General features: G+C 41.0%; 2 protein-coding genes across 3 annotated transcripts in view; one reads left to right on the top strand and one right to left on the bottom strand.

The window, feature by feature from the left end:
- Positions 1 to 1863: 1863 nt before the first annotated feature.
- LOC139455703 (coiled-coil-helix-coiled-coil-helix domain-containing protein 2-like) lies at positions 1864 to 5785 on the top strand. The gene is made up of 4 exons (XM_071237253.1): positions 1864 to 1979; positions 2651 to 2801; positions 4456 to 4672; positions 5298 to 5785. Exons 1-4 carry the CDS (start codon positions 1957 to 1959, stop codon positions 5306 to 5308), a joined length of 402 nt encoding a protein of 133 aa, XP_071093354.1. The 5' UTR covers positions 1864 to 1956; the 3' UTR covers positions 5309 to 5785.
- Positions 5786 to 6679: 894 nt separating this feature from the next.
- Positions 6680 to 14869, bottom strand: part of LOC139456428 (kinesin-like protein KIF22) — a 30349-nt gene continuing 22159 nt past the window's right edge. For both annotated transcript variants that reach the window (XM_071238134.1, XM_071238135.1), the window contains exons 14-16: positions 11339 to 11463; positions 10700 to 10759; positions 6680 to 8556 (exon numbers count right to left, since the gene is read on the bottom strand). In XM_071238134.1, the coding sequence (XP_071094235.1) occupies positions 8530 to 8556; positions 10700 to 10759; positions 11339 to 11463 (212 nt within the window). In that variant the 3' untranslated portion in view covers positions 6680 to 8529. The remainder of the gene's footprint in view (positions 8557 to 10699; positions 10760 to 11338; positions 11464 to 14869) is intronic.

The raw sequence follows: 14869 nt of genomic DNA, 5'->3' as shown, positions 1-14869 counted from the left end.
CGAACTAACGCCTTAATAGAAATACAATACGCACAGATATCCTATAGCATATAGCATTGTGTTGGTGTGTCGGTGGCAGCTATAAACTTTGCACAGTTACGTGAATTCAGAGTGAATACATAGGGAATGTGTGCATGTTCTTGTCCAAATGTTTATATTTCGGGCGCTAGCTGAAACGACTCCACTTATGGCTTTCGACAACGACCATATACACTCATCACTGACAAATATCGCCGCAAAACAGTCACAGTGACACAGATACAGTCACTGAAGACAATTAGGGTCACCCTATGTCACAAACATGCATAACATATCATAGATAACACATGGTGCGTATGCTTTATCGTGGTTAATGTTTTTGTGTATTATAATACTGACAAATACCCTGACAATGTTTGAAGTGAAGATTAAGTTATGAAATTCGTTGACACAACACATATACACATGCAGACACACGCACGCGCATACACATACTGTCAGAATTACCCCCCCCCCCCCAACCCCGCATTACGTCTTAGGCCCAGAGACATTTTACATGCTTTGTTTTGCAATGTGTTTAACCTTTTATGTTCATACAACCCCCCCATGGAAGCACCATATTGCATAAAAAATATTTAGTACACAAAACACCAAAATCTCGACTTGCCGATTTAGCCAGTTCATTAATTGTGAACTTAAAGTCCATATGTTAGTTGAGCCACAAACCAAGATATTTATAATTGTCACTATTCTTCAAAAGAGTTTCACCAATTGAATAGTAGGCCTTAAATGAACAATCTTAGTTTTTGTGGGATTAATCGCATGTCTCCACTTTTGACACCATTCATTGACAACGCTTAACATATTTTGCAGTTTATCCTCCGTGGGAGCCAATAATAAAGTATCATCAGCATATAATATAATACCAATGTTTAAATCATTCACATCAACGCCACAATTCATGCTTTTTATATTGGTCTGCATATACTATTGGTTATGGTGTCTTTAGTTGCCGTATACGCTGTCATATTAGGTTAGCAGAAAAACATCTTTATGCTAACCTAATATGACACCGTATACGGCAACTAAAGACACCAAAACGAATTTATTATGCCGAAAACGTTTACACTATTTATTTAGTATCTATCTTTGTCGCACATGTCGTGTCAAAACTTAAAACTAAAATATTAACACTTACAACCTAAGACGTTAATGGTCAAAGGGAGACTATTCTTCAAACTACAGATGCCAAACCTTGTTGATAAATCGATAATCTTATTTAATCATAATTAAAGTCACGAACGTGATCCAAAAAAACCCATTAACGTCATAGCCTAATGATTGCACATTAATAACGTTAACCTATGTTAACCTATGTAACTTGCTCAGGGATTGGCAATCTATTACATGGGGGGGTGGGGGGGGGGGGGGGTTCTACCCCTCCCCTTCTTTCAGTGTCCCCATATATTAAATGACCAGTTCCCCAATGATAGGGATTTGGAATGATAAACTATATATTAACTATCTTTGTACCTAGACCTTCATGAGAAACAAACATAATGTGACTGTGTAACGGGAATACTCGTTTGGATACGTATATGTATACTGCATCGCTATTTCGTAAGACTGACATGGTCCACAGTTGTGTCTTATCAGGCGACAGGAACAGTGTATCTGTAGTTTGTATAGACTGGGTTCCTGTCTACCTATACCAGAAAGTCGCACTAGGCTTGCCACTCTCCTTCCCAGAGTTCCATGCGACCAGCATAGCGTTATGCTAAGTCACCACTGCGCCGGAGCGTGTAAAGCTTTGGGTACCAACACAGTAGAACCAGTTTGTGGTTTGGCGAGAGAAATTCGACCAATCAGAAAATTGTTAAATCGCCAGCTCGGATTAGTGTGGTTTATGTAACGGAAGTACTGTGCGTTCTCGAACTCAATCATCGTAAGTCAGTGCATTTCTGCTCCATCACCACTATGCCGCGCAGAGGACGTATGAGGTAAGTGAGAAGTGGACATGTATTTTGTGATTGTATATTTTCTCACGGAACATTGAAGTAATGGTGTACATGGATTGTTTGTGAACATATATGACTTTTCACAAGGTGACCTTTTCCGCAAGTATCTGGTGAAACAGGAGTTATCGGTCGTGTTGAGTAAGACGCAAATGTTTTATGCAAGAGTGATGGTCTTTGAATTGAATTGAGAGTCACCAGTATATTTAGAATTTTGGTTTATCCTTTAGTTGAACACAAAATGAAAATCAAGTCATTGTCCAGACCCCCGTTGTACGTTGCTCCACACTTGGTTTCACAATTCGTGTAGCAGTCATTTGGTGGGATGTCATCATCTTTCGATCTTTTATTACCTTGAACTGTATCACTTTCTGTGCAGTACCCTGTTGGGTAAATCTTCGCCAAGATTAATATGATAAATAGAACGGACTGTAGGGAATTAACGAATTGAAAAGCAGTGTACTAAAGGTTCTTTTCAAAATCTATATCACGCTTTTTTATGAACACACACATATATACATAAAGAATATAACCTTGCCCTGTCAATGATCAAATACTGATAAAATGCATTTTGAAAAAAACCCAACATAACAAAACTGATAAATGCATCATTTAAATGTTCTAGCAGATCTTAATGTTTCAACTACTTGTTGCAGCTCTCCGGCTCCACGGCGCCCGGCGTCGCAGGTTCCAGCTCAGCACCACGCTCCTCCCCCACCTGCCCCAGTCCACGCCCAACCCCGCCAGCCAGGTCTCATGGCACAGATGGCCACAACTGCTGCTGGAGTTGCTGTTGGGTCTGCAGTGGTGAGATTCATTGTTAATAACTACTGTCATGGATTCAGGGATTTCACATGTCGACAAAAATGATCTACAGACATGCATCTACTTCTGTGATACATGTGTAAGCCAACAAGGAAATGTCACCAGTCCTTACTGAATTTTACTTGTCTTGAACTAGGGAATGTATGTTAATTTCGAACTTGGAATTGATTTAAATTCCATTACTTTATGACGTAATCAATATGGCAGTTAAAGATTACCCAATCTCATTAAAACTATATCTTAGTTCTCGCTACCGCTAAACAAAGATCTGAGGACATCCTAATACGGGTCACATCAGAGCATGGCAGATCAGGAAAGTAACAGTCGGAATGTGTTTTCTAATCATGCAAACTTGAAAAGGTTAACACCGGGTGTTACGAATGGGGAGAGCTCTGCCATACAATCTTGACCATATATTAGACATTCTAGAATGTTTTGTTCAGTTTGTTCTTAAATTGAGAACTTTGTCAACATATTTTTCAAGCATAGTCTTGAATGGAAGTCGCCTGTTTCAAACTAGTGCCCATTAAAGCTGCTTTCTGATTGGCTAATGGAGACTTCTTGTTAGTTATTTAATTGGTCGGGAAAAGTTTGCAAAAGGTTACTCTGACGTGACCTGTGATAAGATGTCCTCAGATCTTTGTTTTGCGGTAGTGAGAACTGAGATCAGATTTGAATGAGATTGAAGACTACCCTGATTACATGAGGACAGTGTCGACATTTCACACTGCACTGTTTATATAACGTCTGGACCCAGCCTGGAGATGGGCACTTTGTAGCATGGCCCCCCACCTGGAATGATGGACTAGGAATGATCAGGCTTTCAGATTTTTCCAATTCTAGGAAACAGAATGCCTCTTTTCCAAATATGTAATGATGTAGAAGAATCTCCTGTCACACATCTAAAAATAATGAAATTGTCCTATTTTGTCTCCAGCAAAGAAAATCACTGATTATTATGATTATGAGAATAGAAATATTGTACATATAGCATGTTTAGAGCATTCTATCTGCGTCTTGTCATGTAAATAAGAATAATAAAACTGAGGTGTCATGATACTCTGCAACACGTAGGACTTCTTACACTGCTGGATATGAAGTATTTCAATGTTTATGAAGAACAAAGAAACCCTGTTGAGGTTCCGGATTAGAATTACTCCCCAGTAACATATGCTGGTCATATAAGGCAACATAACAGATCGGGTGATCAGGTTCTCTATCTTGGTTTATTGCATGTCATAGTATCCTAATCATGCTAATTGCATGGATTTTTGCTGACATCAATCACTGGATTGTCTGGAATTGATTATTTGTAGGGTGCTTTCATATAGCTGGAATGTTCTGAGAGAAGTGTTTCATGAAGAAAAAGTAACGATCACTTATGAAAATTTACATTGAATTCCTGATGGCCACTTAGTAGTCTTAATCTCAAGTCAAGCAAAATTATTATGAGCCAAATAAACTCTGTTAATAGCCTGTGTCATAAAAATAGTAAATATTACTAAATATTATGGGAAAGGACAAGTGTAATCTAGAAGGCCCTGCTACATGCTGTATTCTTTTGGATATCAGTCTCATTCATAAATACACAATGCAACAGTATTTATACCCAGATTTCTACTGTTTTGCTGAACAGGGTCACACCATTGGGGCAGCCATGACAGGAGGGATGGGAGGAGGCAATGCCCCTGCCCCACAGCAGGAGGCCCCCCAGCCTTTATATCAGCAGCAGCAGTCAGCTGGACCCTGCCAGGTGGAACTGAAGCAGTTCCTTGACTGCGCTAACAACCAGTCCGACCTCTCTCTGTGTTTTGGATTCAATGAAGCACTTAGGCAGTGCAAGCTACAAAATGGTGAGATGGGAACTTGGATATTAGGTTAAATTCATGATAAAGTATGTGTGGCTTTCATTACAATTATCGACAGGACACACATTTCTTAGGGATTAAGTATTACTTTGATAGTGATTACTTATAGTGTCTGCTGGATAGCTTCAGGCCAGTTTTATAAGACGGTATTTCAACTTAAGCGGAAATCTTTGTCATAAACCCATGTTAAAATATTCAGCTAGTTTCAAATTTCATAGAAGACCTCAAGCACTTCGCATAATCTTTAGCCATTGGACTCAAGTGTATGAGTGAGTGAACTAATTTAATGGCTGCTGACAGCTTCGACTCACCAGACATAATACTTTGCTAGCCTTATAATATTATATACATTCCAAAACACACTTGCCAATTGATTTAAAGAATCTAAGGTCTCAAGTTGTTTTAGGAATAAATTACAGTCAGTCATATTTCGACTCATAAGTGACAATTTGCAACTGGACATTCATGATTGTACATTACACTGTTAACAGGATAGCGTTATTACACCTTGTTGTTGAATTATTTGCAGTGTGACAAAGTTCACCAAGAGCTCCCCAAAGTCAATTTAATATATATTTTTTAACTTTGGTTTTTTTTTTTTGTCTTTCAGGAACAGCTTGATGTTGTGAATTTAGGGGAATGAACGGTTTTACATAGATGAATGGTTGTTGCTGAATGAACTTGGAAGGGGGATTTCTCTTATTGAACACTGTAATATAGAACCTGTCACCTGCCTCGTCAAACTCTAGGATGTCCTGGCTGGCATCAGAACATCTGGCTTAGTAACTGCAAGTAGCTGTCATGCTTCAAGAGATGCTTTTAAACAGTAGCCATAGAAGTTGTTTTGTTTTTTTGTTTCCCTTGAACGTGTTGAATGTCTTTTTTGATTATTGTGGACTGTGGGCATATATTTGAATTAATAATATAGAACCAACAGTGAATATATCCAAGATATTAAGGAGCATCATGGTGATGCAATATGTCCACCTGAGGTGTAGCAAACACTTGTTGAAGATCAGATGAACTTCTAACAGGCAACCAAAGTAAACTTGATACATAGACTACGTTCGAGGCTCCAATAAAACATGTTGGTGTTGAGCTATGTTGTATTATTTATCACAGGAATCTGGTTTTGAGTAGAGCATACTAGCCCTACTGCTGTATCCCTACCTACATAGACTTCATAGCATGTAGGCAGGTTCACAGCAGTAAGACTGTCCCCCTCGACTTGAAACGTGATTCCAGTATTCGTAAGTAAAGTCTTCCCATCTCATTCAAACATTGTTGGAGAACAGGAAGAAGAAAGGATATTCGATACCCACGTGTTGTAATCCCTCTGTCTATGAAAGTTTGTTTGGCTGTTCTCAATGTAGGTGAACTACCAGGTATATCACAGGTATGTCAGTTTCCCTCATCTGGAGAGTCTGAATGGATTTCTGAACAGTAAAACTCCCTATGCAGTTGATTTACTTGATAAAAAAATGACTTGCAGTACTATTTGATGTACTGATGCTGCTTGACTGGAGGTGTTGAAAACTATTGATCTTGTGTACAGGTGTATGGCTGTTTGTACTAGTCCAGACTAATATCACATTTAAAGTGCTTGTCCGCTCAAATGCAATGTTTGTTTGTTGTTTAATGCCACACTCCACAGTTTGACGGCGGTCTGTAAATATACGAGTCTGGACCAGACAGTCCAGTGATTAACGTCATGAGCTTCGATCTATGCTATTTGGATACAATGACATGCAAATCAATGAGTCTGACCACCCGATCCCATCAGTTGCCTCTTATGAGAATGACAGTTTTAACATGAATACCCCCACTCAAATACAGTATGCACCGTGATGCTGAGCACCAGGCAGGATAACGAGAAGTATCATGTTTTAACATCTTTGGCAAAAACGTGGCCAGCCTTCCTCTCCATGTGGACAGACACGCCATCCACTACATACACCACAGAGGCGGCCTAGTATATAACATCAAATACAAATAAGAATGGAATGAAGAGGCATTTGTTGTTGGTAGCTTTAGAAACATCAACCAGGGATGCAGAAAATCCTATTTATTCATATGGTAACTGGTAGTTAGCATTGGTCAACTTTGGTGCTTTAAGCCACATCAGCAATATTCCAGCTATGGCTTCAGGGGAATCTGACATCTTGTAAATAGCATCTAATAACATTATAAACATTAATTCACATATTGTGTTAAGTTGATTTAAGGGATTCAAATGCCATTTATTTTAGCAAAGATTTTGAAACAACCAGATGGCAGTTAAATACATATCTACTGCTTTACTTATATTGTCCAACATTCACTGGTTACCAATAATTAGCTATGATTCACAGATTAATCGTAAGGTTCTACTAACGTCTGCACGGTCATTCATAAGCTCTATTTGAGGGTGAGTTACAAAATGTTGTGGAAAGTTTTATACCTCATGTTCCCAAACCATTTACCTTTGAATACGGCCAAATCATCCATTGGAACTAATTTTTTTATAAGACATAAAAGTAATAAAATATGAAGGAGTGGCGTTAATTGCCTCGGTCTCGGTGAAGCACAGATAAAAAAGCTGAGAAATTCATAGCTAGGATATTGCAGCTAGGAAAAGGGTGATAGTTCAAAATAAATAACTAGACTCGTGCAAATACAGAACCCCTAGTAAAGTTGCACAATTGTTGCTGGTAACAGAAATGGCAATCCATTCATACAGAACCATGTGGAGTGTAATCAGTACCTTTACATGCAATCCATTTATGTCTTGAAGTGTTCTCAAACTTGATTTAGTCATTCTTAGTAGGATTTAATTTACTTAATTAAATTTCATTTCTCTAAACTGTGTAGTGTTTCCATGGTTATATACAAGATACATGACAACCGTCGGCCACTACTGAAACTGCTGCACTAATGGGACAAACACCTAGACTGCACAATGACACATGACCTACAGACAATATCATTTTCTCAGGTAGCCAAATGGACCAGTGCTACCTAAAACTCGCAGACCATTGCCACACCACATTACATCAGAGGAACTTTACCTTTAAATTGTGATTCATGTCTTTCCTTCCTGCTTAGTAAATGAGGAGATGGATTTCATATTTTCCACTAGACGGACCAACTTGATAGTGCTTGGCCTGACTCGTTTGCTGGCACCTGTCCAGTGGACCAGTATATTTGCCCAACCCTGGTTGACTGGCTAGGTCTTGCACTATAAATCTTCAGGATCGTATGCATTACTTGAGCTACATAGACAGGAGTTTCCCCAATGCATGAATTCTGTGTATATGGCACAATAGTCCATGAAAATGAAAATCAACTCCTCCACATTGTGTATTCAGTCAACCAAGAAATGGATGTTTGCATGGTTCAATGTTTGGTCAGCTTGGCAATCATTTTGTTGGAATCTTACAAAATAAGCCATGTGAATGAAATCTCCAACAATCTTAAAAGTACTGATAAGTAGTTTCGTGTAGTTGTTCCATTAAACATCTCGTTTAGAACCATAGGGACCTCGAGTAAATTTCAAGGAAAACCCTCCTTATTTGTACATTTCATGGAGTTGAAGAAAAAGTGATTGTGTATGAGTTGCACCTGCAGGAACCAACTATCACAAGACTTGATATCACAAATACACACACAGCCAGACAGAGTCGGTAATCAAGATAGTTGGCCATGATCGTGTTGACACTGGTCTGTTGTGAGCATCCAATCCCAGGTATGGCTGCCCCAAGCTGCAGCCATGAGCAGCAGAGATGCTTGTAGGTGAGGGGAGATGGTGTGAGCAGCACCACTTCAATACAGTCCAGTAAAAATGATTTCCGCATTAACAGACCCTATACAGCCAGGGACACCATATTGCTCTGAAATATGGAAATACAAGTACTGAAAACCACAAATTACACTGTAAAACAGGATACATTCCAAGGTGCCCATTGCTACTGTAGTTCTGATATGATTAAAGTACTCATGGAATTGAAAAAACCCTGATTTTTCGATCTCAGATTTTAAATAAATGCAGTTAATATACAAAATATATAAATATTGAAACAACTCAATTAGTACTAATTGGGCCTTGGCACAAATACAGCCTATCAAGGGTTTTTATGTCTTTTTACATGTAAAAGTGTGTAAAATATGAACAAAACAGACTATTGTGAAACTGAGCATAACCAGGTGTTAGGAGATAAGGTGAATGTCAATGACCTATGACACCTTGACGACAGGTGAAAACAGGTGCTTGAAACCTACGTGCATGTAATTTGTCAGTGTTTGGTGATTTGTCAGTTAGTGAGTATGGTTTTACGCCGCTTATAGCAATATTCCAGCAATATCACGGCAGAGGACACAACAAATGGGCTTCACACATTGTACCCATGTCAGGAATTGAACCCGGGTCTTCGGCGTGATGAGTAAACGCTTTAACCACTAGGCTACCGGACCGCCCCTGATTTGTGAGTGGCATTGTGGGATAGTGAATCATCATCAAAATATCAGAACGTAAAAGTAACGTATTACCTTCTCAAACAACAACTTACATGTCATTATTATTATGTACATAAACAGCTGTTATTTTTATTATTGTTTTGATAACTTTTTTCCAGTCTAATTTGCATAATGCCTACGGCCTGTTTCTGCCATGTCAATTTGGACTTAGTTTTATTTTTGAATGTTGAAAGTGCCTACAAATTAACTCCTGTACATTTTGTATTGAGCATTGAGATAAAACTAGCAAATTCAGACTTTACTTTACCAGTTGTTTTGTTATTTCGTATTTACATCTATGTAATTCTTTGTGTCCATAATTAAATCCAGCCAAACAATTTTTTTCGTTTCCATGAGTACTTTAGTGCATCATACAGTACTGTAACCTGTTAAACATTTTGGTGATGAATTAAGGTATGTTGTTGTATGGTATTAAATTAACTTGAAGCTGTATTACATGTATTCTGCTAAATTCCATTGGATTATGATATGGATCACGTAAATGTCTGCCTATTGACACACGACAGTGAAATATAAATTCATACGCTCAACTAAGTTTATGGTGGGAATTCCCATAGTTGGATCAAATAAGGTTTTAAAAAGTTTTAAATGGCAAGTAATATATCAAATACTAAACCCATTCCCATTGAATACCAATTTTGCTTGTTAGATACCAGAACTATTCTTGTTTCATAAAATTGGTATTGCACAGGAGCTTGTTTAGTATTCTATATAAGATAGCTACATGGTAAATCTAAAACGCAAAGAACTATGAAGAACGAAGCATGGTATATTTCATGATAAAACATTGTACTATCATGTTGTCATTTCTGGTGATTCGAATAAGCACTCTCATCTTGACGTCATATATTGGACGACATCAGTTTTGAGAGGGAAGTGTCTAGTAAGTTGTTCCCCACAGATCGAGCTGTTTATTTTCCCTCCACGAGTCGTAAATTTTTAAATATACATGCAACAGATTCTAAAATAAATACCTACATGTAACAGATTCTACTGTAAATACCTACATGTAACAGATTCTACTGAAAATACCAACATGTAACAGATTCTACTGTAAATACCTGCATGTAACAGATTCTACTGTAAATACCTACATGTAACAGATTCTACTGTAAATACCTGCATGTAACAGATTCTACTGTAAATACCTGCATGTAACAGATTCTACTGAAAATACCTGCATGTAACAGATTCTACTGTAAATACCTGCATGTAACAGATTCTACTGTAAATACCTGCATGTAACAGATTCTACTGTAAATACCTGCATGTAACAGATTCTACTGTAAATACCTGCATGTAACAGATTCTACTGTAAATACCTGCATGTAACAGATTCTAGTGTAAATACCTGCATGTAACAGATTCTACTGTAAATACCTACATGTAACAGATTCTACTGTAAATACCTGCATGTAACAGATTCTACTGTAAATACCTACATGTAACAGATTCTACTGTAAATACCTTCATGTAACAGATTCTACTGTAAATACCTACATGTAACAGATTCTGTACATATTTCTCTGTGAAGCCAGGAATACCTCTTAAGTCTTGAATCTGAAACAAAATCAACATTAACAAATTAGTTGATTAAAAGGGATAATTTGTCTACTGAACACACTTTATTTCCACTATAAATGTTCTAATTCAGACATATGTTAGGTTGTGTGTCTGTAGCAGATCACACATTAGTATTAGTAGCTCCAGTAGAACCTGCTGTATTGCAGAAGAATATAGTTCCTCAAATAAAAGGTATGTAGGCTGAAATCTTTTGTATGTCTGGTTACAACAAATAGATTGTAATTATATCTTGTCTGGTAAGAACTACCTATTATGCCAGTCAATGCCAGTCGGTTGTATTACATTGACATGTAATGGATGCCAACATAATCAACAGTTGTCCTATGAGAAAGCTGTATATCGTGTAAACTGCACGTTAAAGATGTAGACAAACCAACTCTGCAAAGTGAACAGTGCTGCCTCAGATGACTGTCAACTGTACCCCCTTTCCTGAGTTACCAAATTTCTAACTTTCTGAAGCATGGAAAATGAGACCTGGGAGCAAGAGCTATCCTTGCAAATTGGACCAAAGCTTTGACATTCCTACACACATCAACCAACCCTGTTTCTCCTCACCTGGGTGAAGAGGCCATGCAGCTCACGCCACTCAAAGATGAGCCGTGCCCGCTTGTTGCCCACGGTGTGGAGCTGCTGCAGCTCCTTCGCTGATGACGAGTTGAGAAGATGCAGGAATTCAGCATCTGCAGGGGAACCATAGAGTAGGAATACATATACACACAGTAGAACCATGGAGTAGGAATACATATACACACAGTAGAACCATGGAGAAGGAATACATATACACACAGAACAATAGAGTAGGAATACATATACACACAGTAGAACCATGGAGAAGGAATACATATACACACAGTAGAACCATGGAGAAGGAATACATATACACACAGTAGAACCATGGAGTAGGAATACACATACACACAGTAGAAACATGGAGTAGGAATACATATACACACAGTAGAACCATGGAAAGGAATACATATACACACAGTAGAACCATGGAGTAGGAATACACATACACACAGTAGAACCATGGAGTAGGAATACATATACACACAGTAGAACCATGGAGTAGGAATACACATACACACAGTAGAAACATGGAGTAGGAATACATATACACACAGTAGAACCATGGAGTAGGAATACTTGTAGAATTTTCCTATTCGGAATATTCTATAAGTAATACGTTACCACTGTTATACCGAGGCTGTTGTCTCCCATAACTGCTGCTATAGCGAAATCTACCACAGAGATCTCAATTACCTCATGCAGCACGTGCGTAGCCACCTAGCTGCCATGTGACACCCTTCACTCTTGTCTCCTGCGAGAGCAAGTGCTCGGGGGACGGACGGGCGGGCAGCAGCCCAGTGGTAACGTATTACTTATAGAATATTCCGAATAGGAAAATTCTACAAATGACATTAAGTAATACGTTACCACTGTTATACCGAGGCTGACTACCACAGTAGGCGGTGGGGAGCACCTACAACCCGAATCCTGACTGCTAGCGTTCCTTCCGACCAGCGGAAGTAAACACCAAGGCGGAAGCACTCGATGCGCATGCACCTAGCTAGGCGTTACCCTATAGGAATACCAAAGCACTGTCAAGCGCATACCGTAAGGCTCAATCGTCATTGCCAAAACGATTGGTGACTCCAAACGGCCCCACTGGATAGGTATTTCATCGCCGCAGCGGATGAGAACACTGTATCCGCGTGAGCTTAATCTTAGATCAGGTTAAACAGTCGAAAAGAGGGAAATTAATTTCCTTCAGACCGTATATCCCAGAGCAAGCCTACTTAAAGTATGCATTAGGCGCGTGACCTAATTCCAGTATTCGTAAGCATGTATCACAAGGTTGGAATACACGACAGACAATTAAATGAATAATTGTCAAAATACAAATAAGGAGAAAACACACAAAAAGCCGCCTCACCTGTGGTGTGAGTGCGCTGGTTTGCAGGACCCCCACTCCTGTACCCACGGCGTGGGAACATTGGAGACGACCCAGATTGACCACCGTGCAAGGACTGACGACTGCGGAGTTTGGAATTGCGCTGGACACACCCCCTAGATGACCGCTTGTGCCGCGATCAGCGGCCCAAGACGGTGCACCCCCTCCACGTCTTCATCAGAAACCTTTCTGAGGTAATGATTGGCAAAAACCGAGTCAGAACGCCAGTAACAACCTCGTAATATTCTGTGAACAGAGATATTCGAGTGTAGGGCAAATGTTGCCGCTAGCGCCCTGATCTCGTGCGGGTTTGTCCCCGCTACCGGTAACCCCCGAGACCGGTACGCCAGATTGATGACAGAACGAAGCCACAACGCAATCGAGTTGCGAGTTATGTCAACCGTGCGATTAGGGTTACACGATATGAACAGACGGTCACGCCCTTGTCTACGTTCATTCGAAGCCTTAAGATAATACTTAAGGGCCCTAACCGGACACAGCGCTCTGTCCTCAGTATCAGCAGGATGTAAGATTTCTTTGAGGGATCTTACAGTGAATTCTCTCTCCGTTTGCCCGACTCTCTGATTCTTGGCGACGAAGCCCATGAGCAGGCCCAGGCGGACCGCTCCTTCGTCACCCCTATCGAATCATACCTTGGCGACATCGAGTGCATGAACTTCGGATACACGTGCCGCCGTGGCAAAGGAGAGGAGAAATGCTGTTTTCCAAGTCACATGCCGGAACGAAGCACTATGCAAGGGTTCATACGGAGCTTCCGTAAGTGATTGCAACACTAGGGAAAGATCCCAAGCCGGTGCCCGAAGGCGGCCCTTCTTAAGATCGTGCTGTTTGAAACCCTTGATAATACCCCGTATCACCGGCTCTTTGGAGAGACTGGTACCCATAGCAACGTCCCGTACCGTAGCAACGGACGAAACATAGTTGGCAATGGAACCCCCGGAGAGTTTCCGGGTCTCTCGCAAGTGAGACATGAAACGAGCAATATCCTGCACAGATACCTTATCTGGCAAATGAATGTGATGTTTACAACACCACTTTGTGAAAATAACCCAACGTGCATTATACACCTTCTGGGTAGAATCACGATGCATACTAACGTATGCCCGAGACGCCCGGCGAGAAAAACCTTTACTCCTCAGACGCTCGGTGACAACATCCACGCGTGCAGATTGAACTGCCCTGCGTTTGGATGAAGCTGACGGGTGTGAGGGTGGATCAAGAGATCCGGTCTCACAGGCAGTGGGAGTGGCGACTGCGTGACCTGGGTCAGCAAGTCGGGGGTACCACGATCTGTTCGGCCACATGGGCTCGATCAGTAACATTCGACAGCGAACTCCTCGAAGCCGGCTTAGAATGTGTGGTATCAACGCTGTCGGCGGGTAAGCATAAGCGTCCAAGCCCGTCCAGTCTAACGCGAGAGCATCGTGATCGATGGCCCTCGGGTCCGGGACTGGTGATACAAACAACGGGAGTTGATTGTTGAACCGTGTTGCGAACAGGTCGACCATCGGACGACCCAAACGTTCGCACAGCCACTGAAACACTACTGGGTTCAGCATCCACTCTGTGGGGCTCGGATCCTGAGGCCTCGCTAGAGCATCGGCCAGTACGTTTCGCACACCTGGGATGTGACGGGCGCGTATCTGGCACGGGACACTGTCCACCAGAGCGTAAAACTCGAACGTGAGATCGAGTAGCGAGTGACTGTGGGTTCCCCCCAGTTTGTTCACATAGGACACTACCGTCGTGTTGTCGGTCGCCAGCATGAGCCGGGCGTCGACGAGACGATGCTTCCAGTGATTGACTGCGTTGATCACTGCCTTGAACTCGAGACAATTGATGTGAAGACCTAGTTCGTCTACGCACCACAGCCCCGAGCTCACCTCCCCCTCTAGATGGGCGCCCCAGCCCACTAGAGAGGCGTCTGTATACAGGTTCAACGTGGCCCGGTAGGGCCGCATAGAGACTCCTGATAAGACATTGTAAGGGAGCGGCCACCACTCCAGATGCGGTCGGAGCCGATCCGGGAGGGCGACGGTCGCACTGTTCACCTCCGTTGCTAACAACTGGATTAAAAACCGTTGCAGCGGGCGGAGTTGGAGACGACCCCG

The sequence above is a fragment of the Haliotis cracherodii genome, unplaced genomic scaffold (genome assembly GCF_022045235.1).
Source record: "Haliotis cracherodii isolate W230 unplaced genomic scaffold, xgHalCrac1.p SCAF_11, whole genome shotgun sequence".
Lineage (NCBI taxonomy): Eukaryota > Metazoa > Mollusca > Gastropoda > Lepetellida > Haliotidae > Haliotis > Haliotis cracherodii.
Note: the sequence above shows the minus strand (reverse complement) of the source record. Positions and strands in the feature narration are given on the sequence as shown.

What these genes read in the sequence shown, in the direction of transcription:
- LOC139455703 (XM_071237253.1), top strand. Translation starts at nt 1,957, where the DNA reads ATGCCGCGCAGAGGACGTATGAG. An exon ending in CCGCGCAGAGGACGTATGAG is followed by an intron (nt 1,980 to 2,650) that starts GTAAGTGAGAAG and finishes TACTTGTTGCAG; the next exon opens with CTCTCCGGCTCCACGGCGCC. An exon ending in TTGCTGTTGGGTCTGCAGTG is followed by an intron (nt 2,802 to 4,455) that starts GTGAGATTCATT and finishes TTTGCTGAACAG; the next exon opens with GGTCACACCATTGGGGCAGC.